Source organism: Tachysurus fulvidraco, chromosome 10 (assembly GCF_022655615.1).
Source record: "Tachysurus fulvidraco isolate hzauxx_2018 chromosome 10, HZAU_PFXX_2.0, whole genome shotgun sequence".
Lineage (NCBI taxonomy): Eukaryota > Metazoa > Chordata > Actinopteri > Siluriformes > Bagridae > Tachysurus > Tachysurus fulvidraco.
The window spans coordinates 25,859,327-25,871,826 of NC_062527.1; the positions used below are offsets into that span (position 1 = coordinate 25,859,327).

General features: G+C 41.9%; 2 protein-coding genes across 4 annotated transcripts in view; one reads left to right on the top strand and one right to left on the bottom strand.

The window, feature by feature from the left end:
- The window catches only part of LOC113647390 (Na(+)/H(+) exchanger beta-like), an 8,348-nt gene extending 6,241 nt beyond the window's left edge, over positions 1 to 2,107 (bottom strand). Inside the window, exons 1-2 of the mRNA XM_027154089.2 lie at positions 1,765 to 2,107; positions 1 to 270 (exon numbers count right to left, since the gene is read on the bottom strand). The exon at positions 1 to 270 is cut by the window's left edge and continues 191 nt beyond it. Of these exons, the coding sequence (XP_027009890.1) occupies positions 1 to 270; positions 1,765 to 1,951 (457 nt within the window). The 5' untranslated portion in view covers positions 1,952 to 2,107. The remainder of the gene's footprint in view (positions 271 to 1,764) is intronic.
- An 850-nt stretch (positions 2,108 to 2,957) lies between these two features.
- Positions 2,958 to 12,500, top strand: part of ctss1 (cathepsin S, ortholog 1) — an 11,538-nt gene continuing 1,995 nt past the window's right edge. The window contains exons 1-6 of one of the 3 annotated variants that reach the window (XM_027154091.2): positions 2,958 to 3,034; positions 5,073 to 5,191; positions 6,545 to 6,655; positions 7,081 to 7,233; positions 7,544 to 7,768; positions 11,661 to 11,826. In XM_027154091.2, coding sequence (XP_027009892.1) covers positions 3,028 to 3,034; positions 5,073 to 5,191; positions 6,545 to 6,655; positions 7,081 to 7,233; positions 7,544 to 7,768; positions 11,661 to 11,826 — 781 coding nt within the window. In that variant the 5' untranslated portion in view covers positions 2,958 to 3,027. Of the gene's footprint in view, positions 3,035 to 3,569; positions 3,697 to 5,072; positions 5,192 to 6,544; positions 6,656 to 7,080; positions 7,234 to 7,543; positions 7,769 to 11,660; positions 11,827 to 12,500 lie in introns of those variants that run through there. The other 2 variants (XM_027154092.2, XM_027154093.2) reach the window with 2 other exon arrangements.

The following is a 12,500-nucleotide window of genomic DNA, read 5'->3' on the forward strand; positions in this document are numbered from 1 at the left end:
ACACTACCCCAACAAATACAGAGTTCCAGAGTGTTCCCAGCACTGCCAGGGCCAAGATGGAGCCCATGTTCTCACCAAAGAGACGCAGAGGCAGGAAATATCCAGCATCCAGTATGATGGGGGGAAGGAGACACAGGAAAAAAAGCTCGGTGTCCAAAACAGGAAGTGTTTCATCCATGAGCTTAATGAGAACTCCAACTATCAGACCAACCATGATCAGCACACAGCTCTCAGGGACAAACCGTGAGAACCCAGGGATGACGTGGAACCCTGAGAACCAAACAGAGAAAAAAAGTGCACTGAAAAATAGAGACTTTATTTTGTCACGTCTACATTACAGCACAGAGAAATTCCTTCTGCACATATCTGTGGAGCTTGTGGTCTGAGCACAGGGACAGACATGATACAGCACCACTGGAACAGGGACCATCAGAAGCTTGGCAGTGTTGGGGTTTGAACCCCAACCACCAACACATGGCCTTAACCACTTGAACTTGGCCATAATTCACCAAACAGTAAGTAAACAAGTCTTCACCAGCAGCAGAAGAAGCTTCGGCCCTAAGGGGACATTTTACTGAGGAATTCTCACTGGTTTTATTTTTATATCTGTTCACTTAACTGGTGAACAAAACATTCTACAGGTCGTTATTAATGAAGCATTATTGTGATAGAAAGATTACAAAAACAGTAAAACAAAGTGAATTGAAACAAAAAAAAAAACAGTGAATTAGACAATTCATTATATTATAAATAAAATAAAATAAAGCAATAATAGCCAATAATAATTGTCCTCTGTTTATATAACAGTTTACATTTAATACAGGTTTAAAGTCCCAAAAGTTTCACATTTCTCATTTAATGTTTACAGTGTCAAGGTATAACAAGGGTGTGTGTGTGTGTGTGTGTGTGTGTGTGTGTGTGTGTGTGTGTGTGTGTGTGAGTGTGTGTGTGTGGTGTAGTGTGTGTGTATGTGTGTGTGTGTGTGTGTGTGTGTGGTGTAGCGTGTGTGTGTGTGTGTGTGTGTTATCAGTCTGAGTTGGGTGGAGCTCCACAACTGACTCTTAATGATACTGAGGCTTTAATCTCTCTCTCTGTGTGTGTGTGTGTGTGTGTGTGTGTGTGTGTGTGTGTGTGTGTGTGTGTGTGTGTGTGTTACTGAATATATCACAATTATGATATCAAAGCAAAGAAAAAAAATTTCTCCACAGAGATCTGTAAAGATTAATGATGTATTTTATTATCACACTGAGAAATAAGACACACTACACACACACACACACACACACACACACACTACACCACACACACACACTCACCACACACACACCACACTACACCACACACACACACACACCACACACACCACACTACACCACACTACACCACACACACACACTACCCCACACTACCCCACACTACCCCACACTACACCACACACACACACACACACACACACACACACACACACACACACACACACACACACACACACTAATTATCACCCTTCACAACAACTCCACTCTGTCCAGGTTTATGAGGAATAAAACCTACACTGAAAGATCCGTTTATGTGTACAGGTCAGTGTAAATGAGCCGTTACTATAGAAACGGTGATGTATCAGATCGTGCGCATTAATAATTCCTGAGCTGCAATATTGCTTATAAAGAATTAATAAACAAATGATGACCAATTACATTCCAGTCTAATTATTCATATTAAAATATTTCATTAATATACTGATTAATATGTGATGAATAAACTCACCGAGCTTCATTAAGGAGGCCAACAGGATCCACAGACACACTTCGAACGGTTTACGCACGCGCTCATAGTTCACGGTGAGCACCGGGAAAGTGCGCGCGGACTCACCGGCCACCGAGGAGTTAAATACAGCACCGGGAACAGAACCGAGCACACAGAGCAAAATAACGGCGCGCAGGAGCGCGTGCATGGTGTCTCTGCTTTAACACAACGGGTACAAATCTAAATACGAGGGGATTCAAACTCACATCAACCTGAAACTCTCTTTTCTCTGCGGTATAAAGGACGGTGAAGTTCACTACACCCCCCCCCACACACACACTCTCTCTCTCTCTCTCTCTCTCTCACACACACACACACACACACACACACACAAAACAAAAAAAACGAGAGAGAGAGGCATAGATAGAGAGAGAAGAAAAAAAAAAAAAAAAAACACAAAGGAGAGAGAGGAGTAGCGCTAAAGAAAAAAAAAAAAAAAAAAAAAACAAAAACACTAACGATAGATATATCGATCTCTCAAAACAAAACATCGCTCTCTCTCTCTCTCTCTCTCTCTCACTCACACACACACTCTCTCTCTCTCTCTCTCTCTCTCTCACACACACACACTCTCTCTCTCTCTCTCTCTCTCTCACACACACACCCTCTCTCTCTCTCTCTCTCTCTCTCACACACACACACACACACACACACACACACACACACACACACACACACACACAACTGTTACCGCCAAATGTTTATACTGTGTATTTGTATAAATGTGTATTTTATTCTGATCAGAAGAAGGTTAAGTTTAAAATAAAAATGTTTAAATGTAATATATTTTTCTCCTGGTCCTTATTTTAAATGGGTCATAAAAAATATAAATAATTATCGATATCGACCGATATGAAACACTGATATCGTGATACAGTTTTCAGCCGTATCGCCCAGCCCTAATACACACAAGATACAGTATCTGCCATTTTTATCAGCAACGCGGGGATAAAAACAGACTCAAATGCAGGATAACATAAAATAAACTGATTTATTAAGCTAAAAAAAAATACAAAAGGACTCGACAAACGACATGACAAAGACGACGTAAGATGACAAGGCTTGCCATAGGCAAAGCAGTACGGCTAAATAGACAAGACAATTAGACATGAGGAACAGGTGTGTAGAGGCAGGGAGGAAGAGCGAGGCAGTCACGTGACACAGGACATAAACACAAGCACGTGCCCAAAGTCCGGGCTGGATCCTGACAGCAATAACATCAGTATGCATGGTAGGTTGATTGGCATCTCTGGAAAATTGTCCGTAGTGTGTGTGTGTGTGTGTGTGTGTGTGTGTGTGTGTGTGTGTGTGTGTGTGTGTGTGTGTGTGTGTGTGTGTGTGTGTGTGAGTGAATGAGAGTGTGTGAGTGAATGAGAGTGTGTGAGTGAATGAGAGTGTGTGAGTGAATGAGAGTGTGTGTGTACACACACACACATGAACTGATCTGATTCAAGACTGACATCATTACATCATTCATAAAATGTTAGTGTCCACTTTTATCATTTAATAACACCATAACTTTTGGTTTTTAGTCATATAATATATAATATAAAACTCTTCTTGTTTTAATTTTATATCGCAATTTAGACCTTTTTGATATATTTACCCCTAGGGCAGGGGCGGTTCTAGGGTTTCATCTTTAGGGGGTTTGCATCCTAAATTTAGGGATAAACCCCTTAAAGATGAAACCCTAGAACTGCCCCTGCCCTAGGGGTAAATATATCAAAAAGGTCTAAATTGCGATATAAAGTAACAATGACCATAAGCGCAAATCACACGTCTTACTCCATTGGCTGCTCAACAGCGCCCCCTCACTTCCGCTTTTATATTTTTGTACCTAAAGACTGCAACATCTATCTGAATACACACACAAACACACAAACACACAATCAGGTACGTGTCATTTACATTTATCATTTTTATCCTTATATTTCTGTAGCTTTAAATTGTTGCTGCTTCCAGAATGTTACAGTTCTCTTTAACCCTGCTATAATGGATTAGTATTGGTCTAATTCTGCCCTGTGTGCACTGTTTGGTGTTTTCTTTAAAACTTTAGGGCTACACAATTCTGTCCGCTGGGACTCTGTGGCATGTTTGTCCCATCTAGTGTTGTTGTTTGTACTGAGCAGATACAGCAGGTTCAGAGTAAAGATGTTACCAGAGATTTTGGAAAACAAAAATGTCAAAAGTTTTTCTTTACTTTATAAAGAGCTCTGCATGTTTAGATCATTTACTGTCAGTTACACATCAGCTCTTCGCTTCAGTCCTAGACGATCAGAGTGTAAAGAGAGTGTTTAAGTGAACAGCTCTCCGTTTTCTTCAGATCTGAACTTTTTCCTGGATGATTACAGTTTTGTCTGATTTACTGTCTATTCTGTTCTAGCAGGTTCAGCTTCTGCCTAGATTCAGCCCATACAGGGGTCTGTGTTAAAAACAAGGGCTTATGTACTGTAAGCCTTCTCAGTATTCGGTGTTATTTAAAACTACAATTTAGACACAGTTATATGTTTGGATGTTTAGTGACTCCAGTGACTGAGAGCTGTATTTGCTGCCATTGTTCTTCAAGATTTAAAACTCTACTTATGCTTCTACATTTACAGCATCACAAGCACTGGTTAATGTTGGTGTGCATTTAGTAGCATGACATCAGCATGTTTGTGGACTGCTTTAACTTAAAATATCTGTTTTTAAAATAACCTCAGAAACTACAGTCTATAAATTGATGTCTATAAACTCTACACAAATAAATAGAATAGAAATGAAATGGGTATAACAGAAACTATTCAGCTGTATATACTGTATATAACATGTGTGTACATTAGCTGCACTGTGAAGTCTATAAAGGATCTGCGATGTCCATATTATTATTATTGCATAATAATAAGTGACATTCTGCTAATACTCAGTACGTTTTATTTGAATTTGACTTCCATCATTTTTAAGGTGAGTCCATCTGCAGAGTCTCTCTATTTCTTCAAGTTTTGTTTTATTGGTATGAATGTATTAAATATGTGTTTATAAATCTCATCCTTACCAAAGCAAGCAATGCAAATTAAAATAGAACATAAATACTTTTATAGACTACACAAATCTCTCTGTTTATCTGTCAGTCTCTCTTTGTCTCTCTTTTCTATCTGTCACTGTCTGTGAAAATGTGTTTGCACTTTCTTTGTGTTAAAGGAAATAATAAAATGCAGTTATTGTGACACTCTGGTGGTTGTTACTGTGTATGTGGTTGTGTGTGTGTGTGTGTGTGTGTGTGTTTACAGGGACTATGGTGTTTATCTTGTTTATGGCTCTGCTCCTATCAGAGGTTTGCTGTGAAATGAATCTAAACAAATATTGGACATCCTGGAAAATGGAATTCAATAAAAAATACATCAGCACAGTGAGAACGTACACACACACGCGTGCACACACAAGCACACACACAAGCACACACACAAGCACGCACACACACAAGCACACATGCACGTACACACACAGTGAGACTTAAAGAAGTGTCACAATAGCTGCATTTTATTACTTCCTTTAACACCAAGAAACTACACATTGTAACAGAGAACACACACACACACACACACACACACACACACACAGAGTTATTGTCTCTGACTCAATGTTTTAACCTTTCGTTAGTGAACAGTTGTGGTGAAGAAACATTATTTGAAGAAATTATATTAAAAATTAATTAAATGAATTCAGAATCAAAGTAAATGCAGTGTTTTCTCCCCCAAGGTTCAAATCAAACTTAAATAAGTCAGAGACATTTGGGACCGTTTACCACTAGAGGGCAGCCATGCACATAGTTTCAAACTAGCAGTTCAGTAATTCACGCATGCGCAGTATCAACAGGTCGCGCTCACAGTTCTCTCAGCACAACATGTCAGTTCAGTGTACAGGAGTTACATATAACTCCGGGATATTAGTTTATTTAGAGTCGGACCGACTGTCAGACGACTGAAAGTGTGTAACTTTAGTAACTTGTGGATCAGCGCTGACTCAAGACGCCAACTGTGTAGAACGAATCAGTCCGATTTGGTGAACCGGTTCATCCAGTTCACTAAAAAGAACCGATTCAAAAGAACGATTCGTTCACGACCTGGCCATCACTAGTAGTTTGAGCTCTTTTTCAGTGGTGTTTTTGTTTACACGGTCATGTCATTGGTTATTTCTCTAATGTGTCTGGATTATAGCTGTAAGTGTAATACAACAAATAAATAAAGCAATAAAATAAATAAATGAATAAATGAAATGGCGAATGAAGTAGAAATGGATAAAAACAAAAAACAAATAAATGCTTAACAAATGTGAAATATACAAATTTATTAAGTAAAAATAAAAATGACCAAACAAATAAATAATCAATGAATAAATGAATGTGTGAATGAAAGAACTTACTGTAACACACTCCTGCTGTAAAATAATCATTTTATCATATTTCATACAGCATAAAATTTAAAGTTTATATCTTTTAATCATCATTATATTACAATAATCAAGTCCCATCATACGACCTGCAGCTGATCATTTCAGTCGTTAGTGAGACTTCTGTGTAGACTCACACGAGACCATCATTTATCCCAACAAAACTGGTTTTCATGCACATCACATTTCTTGTGTAAAGCTCCCCCACACAATTAATTAAATCCATGAAAATATTCATTGTGTGTGTGTGTGTGTGTGTGTGTGTGTGTGTGTGTGTGTGTGTGTGTGTGTGTGTGTGTGTGTGTGTGTGTAGGGTGAAGAAGTGTTCAGGAGATCTATTTGGCAGCATAATGTTGTGGAAGTGATGAGACACAATAAGGGCCATCACAGCTTCACTATGGGACCCAATCACCTGTCAGACATGGTATGAACTTCACTTTGACTTAAAGTTAAAGCTCTGCTGATTCCATACTCAGTTTTTTTCACCATACTTAGCATCGCCTGACTCTACAGTACACAGTTATGGAAGAGTAAAGATTTATAACTCCACTCAGTGTTTGTAATGATTTATAATCCCACTCTCTGGTGTCACCCAGATGAGGATGGGTTCTAGTTCCTCTCATGGTTTCTTTGAGTTTTTCCTCATCACCTTTGACTCACTCATTAGGGATACATTTAAAATGCAATTTTTGTAAAGATGCTTTGTGTACTATAATAAATAAAAAAAAGAATGAAATTAAATGTGTGTGTGTGTGTGTGTGTGTGTGTGTGTGTGTGTGTGTGTGTGCATGTATATGCACTGAGCTACAGAAGTGTATTCTGTAACTAGATTTGTATTTATGTTTATAGACAGAAGAAGAAATTAATGTTAAGCTGAATGGTCTGAGGATGGAAAACATTCCCCTGGATAATAACGAGAACTTCCCAGTACTTAGTGACTCCCCTGTCCCTGACAACCTGGACTGGACTGAGAAGGGCCTCGTCAGCCCTGTGCAAAACCAGGTGTGTGTGTGTGTGTGTGTGTGTGTGTGTGTGTGTGTATAAGCAACAAAAATACTGTGATGTACTGTACTGTGTGTGTGTGTGTGTGTGTGTGTGTGTGTGTGTGTGTGTGTGTGTGTGTGTGTGTGTGTGTATAAGCAACAAAAATACTGTGATGTACTGTACTGTATGTATGTGTGTGTGTGTGTGTGTGTGTGTGTGTGTGTGTGTGTGTGTGTGTGTGTGTGTAAGCAACAAAAATACTGTGATGTACTGTATGTATGTGTGTGTGTGTGTGTGTGTGTGTGTGTGTGTGTGTGTGTGTGTGTAGGGTATGTGTGGGTCATGCTGGGCATTCAGTGCAGTTGGAGCTTTAGAGGCTCAGATGATGAAGAAGACGGGTTTTCTGGTTCCTCTGAGTGCTCAGAACCTGGTTGACTGCAGTGTAAAGGAGGGAAACCATGGCTGTAGAGGAGGATTCATGACTAAAGCTTTCACTTACATTATACACAACAAAGGAATCGATTCAGATGCCTTCTACCCTTATCAACACAAGGTTGGTATTTAGTGACTACAACGCAAGGTCAAGAAGAGAGAGAGACAGGGACTCATGGACAGAGAGAGGGAGAGAGAGGGAGAGAGAGAGAGAGGGGGGAGAGACAGGGACTAATAGACAGAGAGGGAGGGAGAGAGAGGGAAGGAGAGAGGCAGAGGGAGAGAGAGGGAAGGAGAGAGGCAGAGGTAGAGAGAGGGAGGTAGAGGGGGGGTGGGGACAGGGACTCATGGACAGAGGGCGAGAGAGGTAGAGAGGGGGAGGGACTCATGGACAGAGAGAGAGAAAGAGAGGGAGGGAGAGAGAGGGAAGGAGAGAGGCAGAGGGAGAGAGAGGGAAGGAGAGAGGCAGAGGTAGAGAGAGGGAGAGAGAGGGAGGGAGAGAGGGAGAGGGGGGGAGGGAGAGACAGGGACTCATGGACAGAGGGAGAGAGAGGTAGAGAGAGGGGGAGGGGGGCAGGGACTCATGGACAGAGAGAGAGAAAGAGAGGGAGGGAGGGAGAGGGAGAGAGAGAGGGAGGGGGGACAGGGACTCATGGACAGAGAGAGAGAGAGAGAGAGGGAGGGGGGACAGGGACTCATGGACAGAGAGAGAGAGAGAGGGAGGGAGAGACAGGGACTCATGGACAGAGGGAGAGAGAGGTAGAGAGAGGGGGAGGGGGGCAGGGACTCATGGACAGAGAGAGAGAAAGAGAGGGAGGGAGGGAGAGGGAGAGAGAGAGGGAGGGGGGACAGGGACTCATGGACAGAGAGAGAGAAAGAGAGGGAGGGAGGGAGAGGGGGGAGAGGGAGAGAGAGGGAGGGGGGACAGGGACTCATGGGCAGAGAGAGAGAGGGAGAGAGAGGGAGAGAGAGAGACATAGAGAGAGAATGACAGAGAGAGAGAAGGAGAGAGAGAGAGAGGGAGACATAGAGAGAGAATGACAGAGAGAGAGAGAGAGAGAGATTTTACAAATCTTTAATTGAACTTTTACATCAGCATTTATCATCACCTAATTTACCCAAATGTTCACATGATTACAAACAATAAATATAAATGTCTCAATATAATTAGTTTTATGTATTAATCTATATATAATATAAACTATTTATAATAGCCATCTTCACACAGCACTCCCTTTACAGACCACACCTCATAACACTCTTATACATTACTAAGAATGCCTTTATATAAGCCGTCAGTGACGATGCCAAAGCAATGTGAAATGTGCTAACACTATGTGATGAACAGAAAAGTCTTATGGTTACTGCTGCCTGCTCAGCACACTGTGGTAATGAGAGGAACATTATGTTTTAAAGAGCAAACTTTAAAGGATGAAAGCAAGAGCCAGGCAAAAGTGTACAGTCGTACACACACACTGAACACTGTGCATTTGTTATGGGAGGAGTTAATGTGATGCTGTCATCAGAAAGCCTGCACTAGACCCTGACCTAACATTAAACAAAGCTATCACAAGAAGACAGAGGGAAAAAAAGTTCTTAGCAGGACTAAGCAAGTATCAGCACACACTGAAGCAATTCAGATAACAGCACACCATGACAGCTAAAGCTATGAAAGAGAACATTCAAAACCATGGGAATGCAGCAGGTGTGGACAGACAAGGAAGAACTCCAGGACAGACTGCCCTGCCCCAGAGGAGAGATGGCGCTTTACAACAGTCGTCACAGCATTCGGGACATTAACCTTTAATCGATTGCCATTTGGAATCTCATCCACTCGGGAACATTTCCAGTGCCGCTTATCACAGATAAGAGAGGTGTGAGGGCCTGCTGTGTAATGCAGCATAATGAGCGACTGCTCCAGGATCTGAAGAGGCTGAATATGAGGGATTGATGAATGTTTGTGGGTCACCATGTCACATCTGACAGCATGTCACCTGATCCTAACAAAATCAGAGCCATCACAGAGATGCCTGAGCCATCAGGAGTATAAGGTAAGAGATTAACAGGAATGGATAATTACTTGGGAAAATTTCACCCCATTATGCTTCCTACACTCACAGACCTGCTCAGTGGAAAGAACAAGTGAAGCTGCGGAGCTCCAGAGCGAGAGGCATTCCAGAAACCTTAAACAGAGTTGAGCTCACCACCTGCCCCTTACTCACCCATGGCAGAGACCTGTGTAACAGCTGATGCTTCTTCCAATGGACTTGAAGCCATACTCAGCCAAAAAAAAAAAACAGATGGAAAATGGAGACCAATTAGTTTCCATAGGAACGTTATGCACAGATTGAGATGGAGGCTCTGGCAGTTACTTGGGCATGTGAACGGATGGCATCCTTGGATTGAAGATCAGAGTTCGAGCCCAATCACAAAGCTTTAATACCACTACTGAGCACAAAGGCACTAGACGAGCTCCTGCCCAGGGTGCTGAGGTTTAGTCTGTGAAGTTCAGTTTGATATAGTGCATGTTCCTGGTAAATGCTTAATAACAGCTAACACAGGAACATGAGAACAATGAGAGAGAGGTCAAAGTTTGTGGATGCAGTTTTCCAAAGCCTTCTGGCCACAAAGCTCAGACTAAAGTCTGACCTTGTTTGTGTAAAACTCATCACATTTACATTTATGGCATTTGACAGGCACTCTTATACATTTATCTCATTTATACAGTACAGCTGAGCAACTGAGGGTTAAGGGCCTTGCTCAGGGGCCCAGGAGTGACAGCTTGGTGGCCCTAGGATTTGAACTCCTGACCTTCCGATCAGTAGTCCAACACCAAAACCACTAAGCTACCACATCCTCACTCATTAAGTACTGCAAGACTGGGAGGGCTGAGAAATACATCCTGGGACCAGGACCACTGCTTCTCAGAGCCAGGAATGTGTGTAAACACCAGTCAGCTGGTGGAGAACTGTGAAATGTGCTCTCAGCACAGGGCAGAACATAGAGAGCTGCTGAAGACCACACCTGTGTCAGAGAAACCCTGGCAGAGAGTGGGCACAGACCTGACCCTCTTGTGGTGGATTACTTCTCATGGTATATTGAGGTAGCCCACCTTCATGTGCCCTCTGCCAGCACAGTCATTTCTGCATTCTGCTGCCATGGTATACCTGATATAGTTGTCTCTGATAATGGCCCACAATACAGCTGTGAGACTTTTCCAGGGAGTCTGGATTTACTCACATCAACAGCAGCCCAAGACACCTGCAGGCAAATGTGGAGGCTGAGTGGGCAGTGGTCACAGTGACAGGACTGTGGACAGATGGAGGAGACAAATTGAAAGCCCTAATGACATACCATGCATGCTACACCCATGAGATATGGCTACTCTCCAGCACAGCTCCTTAAGGGGAGACAGCTACACACCAGTATACCACATCTCCCATCATCATCGCAATGCGGAGGAAATAAATAGTTAATAAGTCAGTTAGAAAAATGTGAGTAGTGACAAGAACCCACATGACACACAACACACTGCTGGAACACCCCTAAGGCTCATGGTGTGCCAATCCGGGACCTTTCCCATGGGATCCTGGTCAAGTCAAGTCAAGAAGTTTTTACAGTATTTACACCATATATAACTGTTACAGTACACAGTGACATGAGACAACATTTCCCCAGGATTAGGGAGCTACATAAAACACACACAGAGCTATAAGGACTTAGTAAGTGTCCTAGATACATAAAGTGTATCTGTGTAACCTGGTGTACACAGTGCAGGACAGGACAGACAAGACAGTGCAGGACAGGACAGACAAGACAGTGCAGGACAGGAGACAGTGCAGCCAAAAAATTACAAGACAATACAAAAATAACAAAAAACAATGCTGACCAGTGTACATACTGTATGTTCAACAATATTGTGTGTGCAGAAATACTGGAATAATTGTATGTTGTATACGTTGTGTAATTACTGTGTGTGTTGTGTTAATTGTGTGTGTTTGCTCATTGTTTAGGAGGGGTTGTGTCGTTATTCTCCAAAAGGCAGAGCTGCATCCTGTTCTGGTTTCTGGATTTTTCCTCACATTAATGAATCTGTGCTGCTGAACACAGTGACTCAGATTGGACCTGTTTCTGTTGGAATTAACGCTCATCTGGCCTCATTTCACAGATACAGGAGTGGTGAGACACACACACACACACACACACACACACACACACACACACACACACACAATGTCAAACAATGTAAAAATCAAATGTGAAACTTTTCCTTTAGGACCAAAATGTATATACAGGAACGTCTCAATAAATTAGTGTGTCGTGGAAAAGTTAATTTATTTCAGTTATTCAACTCAAATAGTAAAAGTTTATTATATAAATTCAGTAACACACACTGCACACAGTTTAGGTGTATTTAAGTCACCCTTCACAAGAAGGGAAAGTCACACACATTCATTACTACAGAAACTGATCACAGAGCTCTGTATACAAGCATGTTAACAGTTGCGTAGAAGGAAAAAGTGTGAAAGAAAAAGATGCAGAACAGACAGAGAGAACCGCAGCCTTGAGAGACTTGTCAAGCAAAATCCATTCAAGAATCTGGGTGAACTTCACAAGGACTGGACTGAGGCTGGGGTCAAGGCATCAAGAGCCACCACACACAGACGTGTCTGGTACATTTGTCTACAGTTGTCGTAATCTTCTTGTTAAGCCTCTCCTGAACCACAGAGAACATCAGAGGTGTCTTAGCTGGGCTCAGGAGCAGAAGAACCGGACTGTTGTGTGGTCCAAAGTCCTCTTTTCAGATGAGAGTGTTTTTGTATTTCATTTGGAAACCAAGGTCCTGGAGGAAG